This window comes from Sinohyriopsis cumingii, chromosome 11, assembly GCF_028554795.1.
Source record: "Sinohyriopsis cumingii isolate HCF-2022 chromosome 11, ASM2855479v2, whole genome shotgun sequence".
Classification (NCBI taxonomy): Eukaryota; Metazoa; Mollusca; class Bivalvia; order Unionida; family Unionidae; genus Sinohyriopsis; species Sinohyriopsis cumingii.
The window spans coordinates 31,400,701-31,419,628 of NC_142971.1; the positions used below are offsets into that span (position 1 = coordinate 31,400,701).

At 35.8% G+C, this 18,928-nt stretch overlaps 1 protein-coding gene across 2 annotated transcripts in view; it reads right to left on the reverse strand.

The window, feature by feature from the left end:
- The window catches only part of LOC149787854 (uncharacterized), a 136,402-nt gene that overhangs the window by 17,923 nt on the left and 99,551 nt on the right, over nt 1–18,928 (reverse strand). For both annotated transcript variants that reach the window (XM_089974078.1, XM_089974077.1), the window contains exons 7-10: nt 17,782–17,949; nt 11,798–11,922; nt 9,507–9,659; nt 2,222–2,324 (exon numbers count right to left, since the gene is read on the reverse strand). In XM_089974078.1, coding sequence (XP_089830204.1) covers nt 2,222–2,324; nt 9,507–9,659; nt 11,798–11,922; nt 17,782–17,949 — 549 coding nt within the window. The remainder of the gene's footprint in view (nt 1–2,221; nt 2,325–9,506; nt 9,660–11,797; nt 11,923–17,781; nt 17,950–18,928) is intronic.

Here is an 18,928-nt window from a genome sequence, read left to right on the forward strand (position 1 = left end):
ATTATTATTATTATTATTATTATTATTAAAAGGTAATTTGATTAAGGAGTACCTGTGTTTATTAAATGTCATATTTCATCAGACAATTTTCATTGTTATGATAGTTAAATAACACAAAACCAAATTCTTGAGAATGCAAGATTTTTTAAAAAATTACACAGTGGACTGAAATCAGATCAAGATAAATACTGAAGGTTTATTTATATTTTTTAGTGAAGTGTATATCAAATAGAGAGGTCAATCATTATAAGAAAAATAACTTTCATGAATTTTCCAAATACAAATAGTAAATAATAATTTCAACAGATTATTGCCCTTCCAAGAATCTGAGATCATTGTTTATTCAGGATTTGCACATGTCATTTCAAAGGCAATTACTATGCACACACTATGTACATTATTTACATTCCAAAATGAACTCCTCCAATATGTTAATTTACACCACTGTATTTCTGTGGACCCATACAATCGGTGTTGATGTATATAGCTTTCTTAACAAATATTTAATATTACATACTGAAATGAAACCACAAAATAATTGTTTCCCCCATTCACATGCTAACAAAGACAGCAACAACAAAGAGATTTATGAGACAGAATTTCCTTCCAGGGATAGGTTTTTAGGAATTATTGTGTTTCATGCCTGGTACGCAATGCAATTTTTCACTGTTTTAATGCATTTTGCATCCTCTGGTTTGAATTCTACATAACAGTTCCCCTTTGAAAATATAATTTGAGATAATAATAAACTAACTTCTAAGTACAGGGTATATATACATATATATATATATATACATATATATATATATATTCAGCCTAGCTGTGATTTAATCTACAGTCTGATTGGCAGTGGTAGAATGATCTAAGCCAGTGGTCTCGAACATGCTGCAAGCAGCCCACAACGACACTATGAATTTTAAAAATAATTAATAATGCCAATCTTTTTCTTCAATGCCAGCCAGTTTTGATAAAACTTTGATTGTTATATTGTTCACTTTTTGTTTTCCACATTTTAAGTGTCTACCTTTTGAAAGAGCTGCTTTTGCTGTATGAAAAGATTACAGTGATGTGGTTCTTGGGCCAATGTACTAGTTTACATGTTGATCTCATGTTGATTTGAGTCCCCACATCAAACCCATGACAGGCTGTAATTTAACCTACAGTATGATTGGCAGTGATAGAATGATCAAACCCATGACCGGCTGTAATTTAACCTACAGTCTGATTGGCAGTGATAGAATGAACAAACCCATTGCCAGCTGTAATTTAACCTACAGTCTGATTGGCAATGATAGAATGATTAAACCCATGACCAGCGGTAATTTAACCTACAGTATGATTGGCAGTGATAGAATGATCAAACCCATGACCAGCGGTAATTTAACCTACAGTCTGATTGGCAGTGATAGAATGATCAAACCCATGAAAGGCTGAAATGTAACCTACAGTCTGATTGGCATTGATAGAATGATCAAACCCATGACCGGCTGTAATTTAACCTACAGTCTGATTGGCATTGATAGAATGATCAAACCCATGAAAGGCTGAAATTTAACCTACAGGCTGACTGGCGGTGATAGAATGATCAAACCCATGACCGCCTGTAATTTAGCGTACAGTCTGATTGGCAGTGATAGAATGATCAAACCCATGACCAGCTGTAATTTAACCTACAGTCTGATTGGCAGTGATAGAATTATCAAACCCATGAAAGGCTGAAATTTAACCTACAGGCTGATTGGCAGTGATAGAATGATCAAACCCATGGCCAGCGGTAATTTAACCAACAGGCTGATTGGCAGTGATAGAATGATTAAACCCATTACCTGCTGTAATTTAACTTACAGTCTGATTGGCAGTGATATGATCAAACCCATGATCAGCTGTAATTTAACCTACAATCTGATTGGCAGTGATAGAATGAACTAACTTATGGCCACCTGTGATTTAACATAGAGTCTGATTGACAGTGGTACAATGATCTAATTTCTGCATGGCTGTGATTTAACTTACAGTCTGATTGGCAGTGATAGAATGATCTAACTTATGACTGGCTGTGATTTAACTTACAGTCCGATTGGCAGTGGTAGAATGATCTAATTTCTGCATGGCTGTGATTTAACTTACAGTCTGATTGGCAGTGGTAGAATGATCTAATTTCTGCATGGCTGTGATTTAACTTACAGTCTGATTGGCAGTGGTAGAATGATTTAATACATACTTGTTGTGACTGCTGTGCCCTGGAGTGGTCAAAGGTGTCAAGAAGTTCCTTATAGTCATTGACCAACTTGTTAAATGAACATTTCAGGTCTGTGAAAAATTTTCTGGAAAAAAAAGCTTTATTGATAATACACAAAGTCTCCTGCAACATTTTGTAAACAAGTCATTTACTTCGCTGTTACATTGAAACATACATTGTAGACAGAGAAGGCTGTATTTTAAAAATGTATGCCAAGGTACTCTGATTACTCAAAGAATTCATATAAAAAAAATACAAAATTCTAAACTATATCTATGTGTTACTAATTCACATAAAGAATGCTTTCCCTGGGGCCCAAATTCCAGATATATTTTCCAATATTCGTATCAGGTGGAAACTAAAGCTGACAAGATCAAACATGGAATCCAAAGCAGGCCATCAAAATGTTTGTGATTATTCACATGCCCAGTGGCAAGTGAATTGCAGTTATTGACTTGCCCTTTAAATATTCACTTCCTCTGCTTAAGCGTTTTAAAGGGGAGTACAAGGTTCTTCTTTTGTTGGCATCCAGATATTTGCTTGCCTGTATCAAAATGAACTGCAAACTGTACATAAGATTCAGGCTCTCACTACAACTAATTTCCTGTTCCTTTATTAAGTAAATTTTTTCCCTCATCTTTATTGCAATTTAATATCATGGAACTCGCACCAAATTGAACCAAAGCACTGACATAAAGCTAAAATATATTTCCACTGAAGCAAGATGACAGAAATGAACTTAAGAAAAAGTGTAATAAGCAAATCGGATTGCCAAAAATTTTAATGCCGAGAAATATTTTGAGGTATTGAGCAATAAGAACAAAATGGGGAAGAAATAACTTGAACAAGAGAACCATAAGCTACATAATACCCCATTAATTTATGGTTAGTTGTTTTAATCTTATTTTCTGCAATATACTCAGAGTACACATTAAAAGGGAAAATCTACTCCTAGGTTAATCTAAATTCACTTGGGATTTGTTCCTGGCCTGCATTTCACAAGAACTGAGGTGTTCAGGGTTCATTCTTGGGCACAAGGAAATATATGCAACAAGTTTCCTTGAAATCAATTGAAAGAAAAGTTATCTTCCATAAACCATATGGAAAAGCAAATTAAATTTTTAGTACCTATGACCCTAAACTTCAAATACTGATTCCAAAATTTACATGCCTTTTCCTAGGTAAAAGGATTATAATACATATATCAAGTTTCCTTAAAATGAGTTGAAGAGAACTTAAGTTATAGTCCATAAGCAGACCTGCCAACCCTGACGAGGTCATCTCAGTTAGGCAGTTGATTTGTTTCCCTAAGTTTGACCAGTTTTCTGTAATGTGTAACAAATTACCATAAATTGTTATTGTAAAGCTGGGAAACATAATTAAAAGATTAGTATTCAGAACGTGCAGCAATAATAAACATTATGTTCAACTGAAAAGTTTGTAAAGTACACGCAGACTTTATTTACCACTAGTACAGTTACACAAATTTTAGTTCCAAACCAAATGGAGCTCAATGGCTTGTTGCTATCTCTCAACTTGATGTAATTCTTTGAAATTCTTTTTTCCATTTCACATGATGACAACAATCATATTTCCCACCACAAGTCATACTCAAACTGGCACGTGATGTCCAATAAACATAACTGTGTCCCTTCCAGCTTTTATTCACAAGAATCTGAGTATTCCTTTTTATTTTTCTGTGTTAATTATTAACACTTTTCAAGAGGTTTATTTCCCCTTTTGTCTTAAACATGCATCGCTTACTGGATGCCCTATGATCAACAGTTTGCTCATGTTGATGCTTCACATGAACAAATATGTGCAGTTTAAAGTGTCTGACGTAATGCTGTAAAGTTAGCCTGGTTCCCTGACCAATTTCACTACTTCTAATATGAAACCTATATCGAAAATCAAACACGGATGAAAAAAATTCCAGAATTTTCAGCAATGATCCTTTTTCAGTAGTTTTTGCTTGTATGCTTAAGTCCATATTTTAAAGGTAAATTTCATAAGACTTAAGGCAAAATCATAACAGTTGGCAGGTCTGCATATGGTAAGCAAAATTTTTCAGTCAATCATGTTTCTCCAAGAATACTTACCCAATTATATTACATTAGGATTATTATCCTGCTATGTAGCGAATCCAGCCCTACTGAAAGACAAAAATTATCTTTATCTCCCCAGGTCATATAGAGAAATGACAATAACCCATTACCTCACTTTGCCACCACCAGATGTCACCAATTTTTAGCTCAGTGAGATACTAACGAGAATGCTCGTATGGCAGTGTGATTAGGAGGGTTTTTAAGTAATGTGTTTGGGTAACTATTCTCAAAGAAACATAATTTCCCGAAAAATTTGCTTTCTTTTTCAAATATGTTCCCCAATCACATTATGTTAGAAGAATAGGTTACAGGAAGAAGGAATGCTGAGTATCCGACCTTTACCTTGGGTATCTTTCTAGATAATGATGGCTGGATTCCCCATGCAAACAATAACTCATTTTCCTACTTACACAGCCGAGGATCACTTGATCTATGACCCTTCATATGGTTAAGAAGATAACTATTGAATCTTCCTACCAACAAAATTTCACTGGCAAATCCAGCAAAGCTGGTAGGTTGTGTTGTTTTAATTGGGTCTTGTGGTCATCTAGGCTGCTACCACTGGACAAACCAGATTCAAGGTTTGCATCTATGAAGTGAAATCTCTGAGATAAAAACTCCAGAAGGTTGAATGCACGCCAGCCAACAGCTTTTATCTCAGCTCAAAACGATCTGTTTGAATGTGAGTCTCGCAGAGACTGCTGTAATCTCATGAGTTCTAATCTTTATGAGACAACTCTGATCTTGTGAGGCCTCAGAGCATATAACTCATTTCAGCCATGAAGCAAAGGCTTGACTGGAGAAATCCTGTTTCCTGGCTTTCACTGGAGGAAAGAGGCTTTTGCACAGGCCATGACTTGTCTCCATGCATTTCAAATAGTGCTTGAGTGCACAAACAGGATCTTGCATGGCTGCTGCTCTCGACCTGTCTACGGAAGACAGTGAGTGAATAACAACTTTTTGATGACTGACAGATGGTAACTTATTTCTGGCTACAAGCCTGGTTGTGTCAAGATAGTTTGGGTTGATGGAAAGGGCACAGAGCTCACTTACCCTGCATGCTAAGCAAAAGCTATCTGAAAACATTATAGTAATTTTAGTAGAGTTTGGGCTAAGGCTAACATTTATTTGAATTGAGCCATGTTAAAACCCATGACAGACTCCATTTGGAAACAGGGTGAGGGATTGAGATCCAAAATTGGCTTAAGATCAGAAATCTTTATCATGCCCAATATCACATCTGCAATGATGCCAGAAGGTTCAGAGATCATGGAGTGGTAGCCTTTGATAGTAATTGGGTCCAACTGTTTTTCCTTGAAGTGCAAGAGAAAAAGCCTGCCATTTCAGGGATTGAAACACTCTCCCTAATAAGCCTTCAGAGTGGAGGGCCTTCCTACACCCAAGATTCTCTACACAATCGAAGGTTTAAGCTGTTTGTCTTACAAGGCTGTCCAAACGAGCCCAATTTAAAGAAGAAGATGGTCCTGGCAAAGATGAACACCCAAGACCATGGTGCTTTAGAAGATTCAGGTTGTTTTGAATCTTCTTGAGCAGATCTATCACAAGATTGAGTAGATCAGTAACCCATATGAGAGGGGCTATCAGAATCATCTTACATTTCTGACCCTGTAACTTCCGGATTATTTCTGGCACCATGACCGATTTAGGGAAGGCAAATGTTCACAATGCCTCCCAATGATTGACAGAGCATCCATGGCCCAAGCTTCTGTGTTTGGAACTTTAGAAATAAAATTGGGCAACATGCAATTCCCACTTTGTTGCAAAATCATAGGATGCCCCCAGAGTGCACAGATCCAAGTAAAAACCGATCGATGGAGACATCATTCCATGTGAAGGACTCAACTTTTACTGGATAGAATGTTGGACAAGTAAAATGTCTGATTTGTACTTTGGTATGAAATCAGAACACACGGGTTAGGTGATATGTTGCCCCCATACCCCAGTTTGAGGAGGTGGTCACCACCATAGCTGCCAACCTTCCAGACTCACAATTAGTGAAAATAGGGATAGAAAGTCATGAATTTGGACATAAATTAGTGAAAAATACCATGACAATAACTCCATCCACTCTGACCATCAATACTACACTATATTAAGATCGTAATATAAAACTAAAACACTACATAAATGCAGAAATATTTATTTATCAAGACATGATACTGTGGCAGACTTGAACTTCCTCAACTGCTTGATCGTAAATTTGTTTTCTAAACAGTTCGGACTTCTTGCCTGCTGGTAGATCTTGGTGACTAAAATTGTTGACAAATTTTCTGCAGCTAAGGAGGCCCTAAAGTCTGTCTTATTTTTCCTCACTAGAGAAAACACTCTTTCAAGTTGCTGTGAGGAATGCACAGGAGGTACAGCACTTTTGGTTCTTCCACAGGAAAATTTGGAAGCGATTTTCGAGTCCGGAAACATTTGTTGGAACAAATGTTTGCATGGTCTCCAGCTGATAAAGGTAGATTGTGTTTGACAAGAAAACTCACAAATAATGCTTCAGCATTGGTAGCTTGCAGGTCTTCCGCCAATGGCTTAAAATATTCCAGTGCTGAAAAATGCGAATTCTTAATTTTCCCAACTTCTACGTGTTTTTTGCAACTGATGTGCTTCCTCACATCATCTCTGCAATGGCACACTGAGTGCAAAAAGCATGATGAATATCAATGTTTAATGGCAAAATGCATGGCCAATGTTTGATATATTCCAAATTAAACTTCACTTTTTGAGCAATACATTTCTTTTTCCTTGGTGGTGAAGACATTTTCAAGATCTTACATGCGATGCTGAACGGTAACTCAAATCAGTGTTGGTGATGTATGTGCAGTGCGAAATTCCCTTTAGGGTCCAGTTTCTCTCAAAAGCATTTGTAAAACTACTCTTATACATATAGATTAAAAATAGGCCAAAATGCTTGTTACCGGGCCGACTGTACTAATCGGCTGTAGATCTACTAATATCGTGACCAGCAGTACCGGACCATTTCGGCAACTGCGAATATCACGACTAGCGCTTAACTAGAAATTGGTTATTTTATTAAAGATTTAAAATAATTGAGAATTGGAGAATTCATGAATTTTTGGCTTGCAGCATGAATCCGTGAATTGCTGAAAAAGTCGTGAAATTTACATCAAATTCATGAGGGTTGGCAGCTATGCACCACCAGAATTGTTGGACATAATGAGGTATGATTTTGCCTGAGAGATGATCCCTCTAGAAGTGAAAGGCATTGATGACAGCTTTCATTTCTAAAAGGCTGATGTATAGTGGCCACTCCCTTGGTTCCCACATGTGGCTGACGGTAGTTAAGTTTGGCAACAAGTAGGCACTCCAACTGTACATACCTACTGGCATCAGTACATACTGTTATTTCCACTTGGGGCTTCTCCAGTGGGATTCCTATGGTAAGCCAACCTAGGCTGCACCACTGATGCAGAAATGATCGTATCTTGGGCATTATCATAACTTTTTGATTGAGGGGACTTGAAAAGGGGCACCATTCTGCTAGCAATGTCATTTGAAAGGGGTGCATAAAATGACGGCCAAGCAGAATGAAGTTCACTTTCAAAATAAATAATCTGAGAACTGACTCTAGTTCAACAATCCTGATTATGTGAACATGAAGAAGCCATACCAGATTCAGGTTGGTGATAAACTCCATACCCAGATGGACAAAATTGTGGGATGAACAGTGTTCACTAGAAAGTCTAGATGATCTAAAAGTGAGCAAAGATCATTTCTGCCTTGCGGTAAAAAGAACTTATCATGTGTTTCTGGCAGATGTTGTTTAGGTATGCTGTTATCGTTGTAAATGAAGTCAATCGAAACAGGAATACAAAGCAATCAATAATCTTGGTAAAAACGCAATGGGCTGATGTTGAGGCCCAAGGGTGGGACTTTGAAATGCTAAATTGTGTTGCAGTAAGCAAAACTGAGAAATTTCATGATGCAGGGTGGATAGGGACATGACAATATGCATCAGTCAGATCAAGGCTAACATCATATTCATCCCATTGGATGGAGAGACGGATTGATCTTGCTGTCTCCATCTCAAATTTTGGTGGTGAAATGAATTGACAGAGATGACTGGTCAATGATTGGAATCAATTTGCCGTTTGCCTTCCAAATCTGAAACAGTCTTGAATAAAATCCTGGTGATTGTGGTCTTTGCACAATCACCTCCTCCTGTTTTTCAATAAGTGACTGTATCTCCAGTTAGAAAGGCATCCTTCTCCCAATCTGATGGTACATACATGAAGAGAGGAGAAGAGGAAAGGAAAAGACTAAGATAAATATGAGAAATTAAAAGGCCAGATATATTTTAGCAACAGCAACCTTGACCTGGAAGGCATGCAACTGTAAGCACGTGCACACTCACAAACATGCGGATCCTAATTGGGCCGAAAGGAATAAGTATAAAAAAGTTCATACAAATGCACTATGTGGTGCTTAACTTATTGTCTAGGGAAAAATGCAGATGCCAGATTTATTTTTTGCAACAGCGATCTTAACCTTAGAGTTACTGACCCCAAAACAGAGAGTGTTTTTCCTAGGACGGATGAAAATAAATGTATGATTTATATTTCAATTCTGTTATCTAGCACTTAAGCTACATCCAGAAATAATATCAACAGGCAAATTCGGAAAATAAAATGCATTGGCAAAATCTAGTGTTGGAACAGTGGTGTTGACCTTAAAGCTACTGACCAAAAATAATTAGAAGCCTTAATAGGGCTAAAGGGAATAATGTACAAAGTGCATTGAAATCTGTTCACAAGAACTTAAGTTTTCATCAAGAAATCAAAATGAATGCCCATCCATCAAGGCATCAGTGGAGAATACAAATTACTTGTGGATACACAGGAAATTTTGTTCACATTTTTACAGTACAAGATACTCCAAAAATTTGGCTGAGGACAATTTCTGAAAATGTCTCCTATCTTTTCAAAATGTTGAGCATAACAAAGATATGCATCAAATAAGTGTCCATTATATTTCTGTGAAAATCTTAATCTTCTGATTGGTCTACAGCAACACAAGTAGGTTATTTGTGAAGAGGAAGCTGAAGTAAACTCCTTTGCTCAAGGTCAGACCACTTATGCTTGTGATGAATTTGTAATTCACAGTAATTAGGATTGTCTTACTTGGTCTCAGCATGATCTGCCTGCTCTCTCTTGTAAGCCTCCTCATAGCTGGTGAGAGAAGTACGAAGCGACTCTATTATCATGTCTGCCTCACCTCTTTCCTTCTGCGACATAAGACCCTGCTGGAATAGCTTTTGCTCCAACTCTACCACCCTGTGCAACAGTAATACAGATAATAATAATAATAATAATAATAATAATAATAATAATAATAATTTCAAAAGAATTAATGTCCCATCTGCTTCCCTGCTTGAAAGATGATTTCGCTTTCAAACCACTTTGAGCTTACATGATGGCCAGAGAGAGGGTAGGTGTGCATGGATATAAAGTGCAGTGTTATCTAATTCTACACTTCAAGTATGAGAACCTTCCCACCCAGTGTTTGGAACCCTTGACTATACATTTACCAAAAACTTAACCAAGACTTCAAATGGCCTTGACCTTACATGAAGGTGATAGGGATGCTAAGATACATCAATATGAAATGGCAAAGCTTAATAATTTGAAACTGGAAGAAGGACAGTTTGAGACCTTAGACCTACTGAAAAACAAGAGCCAAGAACTTAAGCAAGATTTTTAAATGACCATGACCTAGTATAAGAGTCAGAGGGAGGAGAGAGGTGCAAGAATATGACAGAAATCTTCCTGATTCTACAGTTGAAATATGATAACTATTCCTTCCAGGGTTTAGGGCCAAAGACATACATTGTCTAAAGGGGTACACAGAGGGATGTGATACATGGAGATGAAATATCAATGCATACTTATGTGGTCCAATCATGAAAGAAATCCATCAGATAGTTTGGGGCTTAAGACTATTCAGAAAAACTTTAACCAAAACCTTAACCAATGTTGACACTGCTGTCACCATCAGAATGAGTTTATGTGTGTGTGTGTGTGTGTGTGATTAGGATTTTTGATGTAGCTTTAACAATTTTTAAGTCATATCGCTATGATGTCTGCAGTGTGGCAGTTTATAGTGATGTCTAGCACTGGGGCATCATGCTGCAGACATATAGCATGATGTCCCACCCAGTCACATTATCCTGACACCAGGCTGACCAGTCCAAACACTAACCTCTTAATGCTGAGCGCCAAGCGAGGAATCTGTTAGTACCATTTTTATAAGTCTTTGGTATGACTCAGATAGGGATCAAACCCATGACCTCTTGCTTCCGAGGCTGATGCTCTAACCACTAGGCCACTGGAGCGGTCAAGAGAATAAGTGACACCCATGTTTTGTGTATGCTAACATTTTTACAACATTAAAAATAATAATAACAAGCAAATACAATTCATTTTTGTCCCCTGCCTACCATGGTGATGTAAAAAAATTCAAAATAATAGAATATATGACCTTTAGGACAGAGCTTTAACGTTAATTAGTTAATTAACATTAGTTAGTAAAGTTAATTAACAAAGAAAGTAACCAAATTTAATAAATTTAATAAATATATTGATAAGTACCCGTAACCATAAACATTAAACCTTGATTGTGATACATGTAACTCAGATAACGTAAGCTTTCAGTCAAAGATTTCTGACAACTGAAAAGAAAATGAAAAATCAGCAGCTTTTTTGGTACCTGCAGAACAGACAACAATTGTGTTGACCATTATAATGTCTTTCCCAAACTTATAACATTTGCATACCCCTTTTGGGACATTGATATTGTTGGTGTATCCCTTCTCCCAGTGCCATAGTGAGTTTTCTTAGTGCAAATTTTAGTGATTTATTTTCTGCCACCTACCCCCTGAAACCTTACCACTGGTGGTACAAGTACCACTCTTTGGGAAACACTGGTCTAGACCATATTAATGTCTAGAACATTCTATTGTTATTATCATTCTATTGTGTAGACCATTCTATTGTCTATAACATAATCATGTCTAGACCATTCTAAAGTGTAGACCATTCTAATGTTTGTTGATTTATTATGGTATAGATCAACTACAACATAAAGCAATTGAAATCATGCAAGTGAAAAGGTAAGGTGGGTAAGTCTACTGGATGTACTTACTCAAATGCAAAGTTTTCCTATCCTTCATCAGATGTACACAAAAAATATGAGCATCAACAAAAACTACCTTATATATTTTACTAATCTTTATCTATGTAACTAATTCTTGGATTCTCTAAACAAGCAAACGTCTTTACTAAAATATGTAACATATTAAAACTACACACAACACAATCTACAAAACATTCTTGTAAATGATCTTGCCATAATTTTGTGGGATTATTACGCACACCAATCGTATGTAAATATCGTAACAGCAAAGCTTATTTACCTAGCAGATTTCTTTTCAAGAGCTTTAGATGTGGCATCTAGTTTGGCATTAGATTCTTGGACTTCATTTATCAGCGTCAGAACCTGGGACTTCAAACTCTGGATATCTCCTGTATGTTGGCTGAACTGCAAATAAAAAAGAAGAAAAAATAACGATTGATTCTACTGCACTCCATCTTAAAGAAATATAGACCTCAAGCTCCATGCTTCCTGTAGAATACCATAGAGGTACCAAACTCCATGCTTCCTGTAGAATACCATATAGGTACCAAACTCCATGCTTCCTGTAGAATACCATATAGGTACCAAACTCCATGCTTCCTGTAGAATACCATATAGGTACCAAACTCCATACTTCCTGTACTATACCATATAGGTACCACACTCCGTGCTTCCTGTACTGTACCATATAGATACCAAACCCAATGCTTCTTGTACTTTACTATTTAGGTGCCAAATTCTATTCTGACTGTACCCTTAAAGCACCATCTCTTTTGGCAGGTCACAACAGAATGGAGCAAAAACTGTGTTATTTCTATCCATAACTTGTTGAAATATAGAAAATATCCATAAATATATCAGTATCAGAAGCACATCCTATTTTGCCTTTTGTAAAACAAAATATACTTTTCTCGCCTCCTTTATCAATTCCTCATTAGCTTAAGTATGAGCTGACAATTGCCTGTACTGAAACAACTTGACCTAAGTTAATGTTGACCTTGCAGGAGATACAGAGCACAGTAACCCATTTTTTTAATGCTGACATAGTTCATTACCTCATGGCTGCATTATAATGTTAAATGTCAGAAGAATACAGTCAGAGCATGCATGTGACAAAAAAAATAATATTAAACTTAATTTGGCATTTTCATGTCATTTTCATTTCAGTCTTAACAAAAAATATATAAATATTCTAAACAACGAAGATAGAAATATGAAGAAAGAAAGAAATACATGAAAAAATGATATTAATTTTTGTATTTATCAGATACCAGATACATGCATCCAAAATGCCTTTTTTGCATTCCTGTCAAACTTTTCTCTGGGCCACAAGAGAGATCAAAGGTTAAATAGCTGTTATTGTTTAATTTTGTATATAGACGTTTCCTACACACGAATACGAATCTGTACAAAATGACCATATTTCTTATTTTCAATAAACTGCACAAATCATTTAGGAAGATCCTCCCAAATAAATGTATACCTTTCTTACAACAAGATAAAACAAAAAGGTAAATATGTAAACATCCGTTAAAAGGTAAATAAAATAAAAGGTCAAAAAAATAAAAACCTATAAATGAATAAAAAATGTTAATTTTTTATATATAAACTGCATTCTTTTGAAAACGTCAGTCTTTTCTCTGGATGTATATCATTACCTATCCACTATATTCAGTTCACATAAAACACTTTGTCCCACAAGTAGAAGTCAACATACTTGACATATTATGTTTTACCATCTGTGATAACTGGCAAGGTAGTATCCACACTTGCTGAAGTTCACCCTCCAGGTAACATGCACTATGGTTAAGGTTCACCCTTCATGTAGTTGAGGTTCACCCTTTAGGCAGTATGCACTTTGGTTAAGGTAAACACCCTTCAGGAGGTATGCAATCTGGTTCAGGTTCACCCTTTAGGTAGTGTGCATGTGATATGTGAGTGGCACATTACTAACTGAACACTTTTCCTATGTCACTAATACTTAGAACAAGTCACCAAATTCAAGGTTTTGAAGGATTTTCAGTATTGTATGTGAATCCCAAAAGAAATTTGATACTTCGTTATACATTGTTGCAAAATTTCAACATGCCTGTCATTTCTACAGTGTAAATGGAGACTTTATCCACTAACAAACTTGAGACAGTGGCATGTAGTGTGCAATGGCAGCTACAACCCTATCTCCATCTTCTGAAAAGGTATGCATGCCTAATGAAAGGAGGCCCTGACTTCACTGAATATACTTTGAAATATATGAGGATTATTAGAGGACTCTATGTAATGGCAAAGATCACATATTTTTTTGAGTTTTAAATATCCAAGGCAGTTATTTCGGGAAGATAAAATTTTGAAGCATGGGCAAGACTGATTTTTGCTGCTTCTAGATCAAGATGAATCAAAATGCCAAAAGTTGGAATGAAATTTAAATTCTGAGTATAAAAGGTCTAGTATTTGGGTCTAAAGATGACATCATATGCAGGATTAGCTGGATTCAATGACATATGGTTGAATACTGAAGAGGCAATTTCATTCATCTTATGGTTCATTTGACTCAGCACACAAGTTTTCTGAAGAGAAAGTTTTAAATGTTCCATTGCAACACCCAAATCCCTAAGTGGGTATCAAATTAAGCATCTTCATGCAAGACTTTTGAGTGGTACTCCACATTTTGACTGGTTTTCCAAATCAGACTTTGAAACATGTCTGCTTAGAAGCAAAACCAGATAACCAGTCTGTATTAATGATATTGCTGATGTAAGCAACAATTAAGATGTTATGTGACATGTGTAAGTTGACCATACAAGATGTATTTCATTTAATCCTCTGCACACATGATACTTCTGGTAGTAGGCCAAAAATACAGTTTTGAAGACTGTCTAACACATATACCATTTTATAGTTAAATCAACTGCTTTTACAATTACAAAAATATGTTTTTAAAATTTTATTTAAAAATGCAAGCACAGTATTTTTACATGTTCTATCAACAAATTAGAGAAACCAACCAGAACCACTCTACTGGCGACCAGAAATGTTCCAACAGTACAGAGACCAATGCAATGATGCATGGCAGATCCACTGTTCAAGAACAATTGACATGTGCACAAAACAAACTCTTAATTGATTACCTTATTGCTGAATTATTGGAAGTTTAAGGCCAAATGTGGAGTGTCTTTTGGAGAGTTATAAGTAATAAAGGAATAAAAGGTGGTAATGATGTCTTTGATGAAAATCAGCTGACCATTGATGGAAGGGAGATAAGATGGCGAGACCAACCATAATAAATTATTTCTGCTGAAACATTAGAGTAAGTATTTTGATTTTTTTATATGCTTAGTTGTTATTAAATTTTTCAAGATTATTTAAGAGGGATATTTAAGGGCAGCTTTTGCATGTTTTGTTCAATTCATGGCAAAATTCCCAAACATGTGCTTTCTCCCAATGCTAAGAAACCACAGCTAAGAAATATTACAACACTGCATGGATATTAGAGTTTTAAGTGTGTGCAGGCAAGTAGCAAAGGTCCAGTGTTTCAAAGGTATGCATCTTTTGTATTTCATGACATAAATTTAGTTAAATCCCTACATAAAATATATCGTTTAATAGAATATAACAAGATTTTAATTTTAAAGTTGGGATAAATTAATCATCAAAGCATAATATTATTTTATTATTTCTTTAAAGTCTAAATCAATCTTTATCTTTTTAAATTTACAGTGGAGAAACTTGCAAACCATGAAGAGAAAAAATTCCTTGAGGATGGGATCATTATTACATCTCAAGTCCAAATCAAGAAATTCCTCCATGGAGCGAACATAACTTGGAGGACTATTGGCGAGCAGTCAGCAACCTAACAAACCAGCAACAGAAAACTGAACCTAGAAGTTCTTTGCAGGCAAAGCATAGTTGTAATGTCAATGTAATGTTCTAATGCTAATACAAAGAGGAAATTATCCATTCTTCGCAAAATATAATGTGACTGATGGGGAGGTCTGGACCATTGAATAATTCAGAGCCTATTAAGTGTGAAGTATAATAATCACGGTGAATGTCATCAGTGTTCACAAAACAGTAAATTATGTGAAGGAAACTAAAAATGCTATTGGATACTATTACAAAAATCTTTGAACTATAAGATAAACAACTTTTCCTTTTTCATTAACTGACAATATATTGACTCATTAGTTACTGCAACATCCAAATCTAATCCAATTTCTGTTCAAAACTTGCTGTTTTATTATACTATAAAGAGACTACATACTATGGACACTTATTTTGTTTTCAATCAACATGGAGAACATAACATTTATGCCAATGAAAAATCTACTGATTTAGAAGCCAATCTACTGATCAAAATTTGTAAATCTACTGATTTGAGATCCTGGTTCTGTCACATGTATGCCTTGGTAAATTCACCATGTCCTTCTTCAACAACTGAGGGAAATTCAAACAAGTGTTCATCATGAGAAACGTGTGAATTTCTTACTTTTAAAACAGCACCTATGTGACTTATTGTTTTTGAAAATAACGCACTTGCCCAGGACATAATAACTGCTACAAAGCAATGCCAAGGAGATGATATCTGCTACAAAGCAATGCCCAGGACCTGATAACTGCTACAAAGCAATGCCTGGGACATAATAACTGCTACAAAGCAATGCCAAGGACATGATAGCTGCTACAAAGCAATGCCTGGACATAGAAACTGCTACAAAGCAATGCCAGGACATAATAACTGCTACAAAGCAATGCCAGGACATAATAATTGCTACAAAGCAAGTTCCTCACTGAAAGACCAGACTAGTTCTGGACATCAGATGACCCAATCTGTACAGCCCAGATGTTCCGAAAATTGGACTTAAAAATATATAGGTAGCTCCTTAGACCTAGGCTGAACAGGTTATTCATTATGCTATACTTCCATGTTCCTTAAACCTAGGTTGAACAGGTCATTCATTATGCCATACTTCCATGTCCCTTGGACCTAGGTTGAATAGTCATTTATTATGCTATACTTACATGTTCCTTGGACCTAGGTTGAACAGATCGTGTCCCTTAGACTTAGCTTGAATAGGTTGTACATTATGCCACACTTCCATGTGCCTTAGACATAGGATGAACACATCATTCATTATACCATGCTTCCATGTCCCTTAGCACTACGTTGAATAGATCATTCATTATGCCATACTTCCATGTCCGTTAGACTTGGGTTGAATAGGTCGTACATTATGCCATATTTCCATGTCCCTTGGACCTAGGTTGAATAGATCATTCATTATGCCATACATCCATGTCCCTTAGGCCTGGGTTGAATAGGCTGTACATTATGCCATACTTCCATGTCCCTTGGACCTAGGCTGAATAGGCTGTACATTATGCCATACTTCCATGTTCCTTAGACCTAGGCTGAATAGGCTGTACATTATGCCATACCTCCATATATCTAAGACATGGGTTGAATAGGTCATTCAGTATGCTGTATTTCCATCATATGCTTTCTCAAAGTGAAATAAAAATGGGTACATACTGTTCTTTATGAAAGCATCTCTAATAAATGCTTCAAGTCTGAATTGATGGTTTATTGTGCTTCTCTGGCATCAAATTCCATGATGATGGTATGTTAGTGAGTTTTTTTAATTCAAGATGCCAGAGAAATCTGTCACTTAATATTTGTTCCATGGTTCTTGCAAATAAAGCTTGTTAGCAATAAGGGATGCTACCTGGAAAGTAAGTGTGTTTTTTGTTAGGTTTATGTATTAGTATTACAGTTGCTTCTCACCAATACAGTGAGAAGTCGCCTGTTTCCTAAATTTTATTGAAACTGTTTAGTAATGTCTGAAGAACCATATATGGCAAGCATATCAGAAGTAGACATCATCTAGTTCTGCTGAAATATCATGGGGTCAATTAAGAATGTTCTGTAGTTTTCTGGCAGTGAATGGTTTATTGTACTCTTAAGTGTTTTTTATCCAATCTAAATTTTCAAGTACCTTTTTCTTTCAGTTTTTGAAATTGCAGCAGTTTTCAGAATAGTTCTGGGGTGAAAACTGCTAAACTTCTATTGTAATGTGCTACTTCCAAGAAAGAAATGTGGGTAAATGCATCCAAATGGACACTACAAAGTGATCTGGTTCAAATTACAGTGCTGCTTTTAAGCATTAATTAGGGATACACTAACATTTTGTTTTCTATTGCCAAACAATTCCTTTCATGTTTAACAACATTTTGTACATAATTAACTGTTAAATTTATGTCATTTTTTACCTGCTTGGTATGCTGCAGCTCTTTCTGCAAGATATCCAGCTGCTGCATCAGTTCCTGTTTCTGTTGCTGGTTTTCCTCCAGCACCTGGGCAACCTGTCTGTCAAGTTGCTGCTTGTAGTGCTCTAGCATCTGACTCTTCTGATGCATCTCTGCCTGGAAGTTCTCCAGCTGGAAAAAAAACATACCAAAATATATCAGATAATGGTGAAATTAAACATTGCTGTATAATTAAGGTCACAGTGACCCACATTTAAAATACAATATAATGATCCAACAACATGCTCTTCTTATAGAAATCCACAATGATACTTATACCTGGAAAATTATATATATATATATATATATATATATATATATATATATATATATATATATATATATATATATATATATATATATATATATATCATAATAGATATAGATACATAGTTAATCAACTAACAGTTCTTTGAGATCTAAGCCAGTTCCGTGTCCAATATGCAAAGCTATTGATAAAATCAAATAAACCTTTACATAAAATTTAGGTCAGAGTGACCCACTATTGTTACAGCAATATAGTGCTCCAATGCCTAGCTCTTTGGGTAGATCTCTTTTTGAATGAATCATAAACATGTAAAGATACTGACAAAACTGAAAAAGCTGTAATATTTATGTAATTGTGTTCTACATTGATGACAACAGTATTCCAGCTTCTGGTGCTGCTGACAAATCTTTGCTTGGTAGTTTTCCATTTTACACAAGTCACAGTAACCCACATTTGGACTAGCATATGCCTCTCCTGATACATACAAATCTCATCTGATTTCATCTTCAGCTAGGATATCACAAAAACATTTAGCAATAATAATCATTACACTGAGAACAGCTAAAAAAATTAGAAACAGTGACCTACATTAAAAAGGCAGTGCAGTACTCCAACAATAATGGGGACTTCAAAATCTGACCTGATTGCATTTTCATCCAATAAAATAAAACATAACTACCTGTATACCAAAATATTGATGCACTTAAACGGGTGAAATTTTATGTTATAATAACTAACCCACAGTTAGTACCATAATGGAGTATTCTAACTGCTGCTTTTTAATCTGCCAGATTTAACCTATGTAACTTCTCATGCTGGTGCAATTGTGCAGAAATAAACATT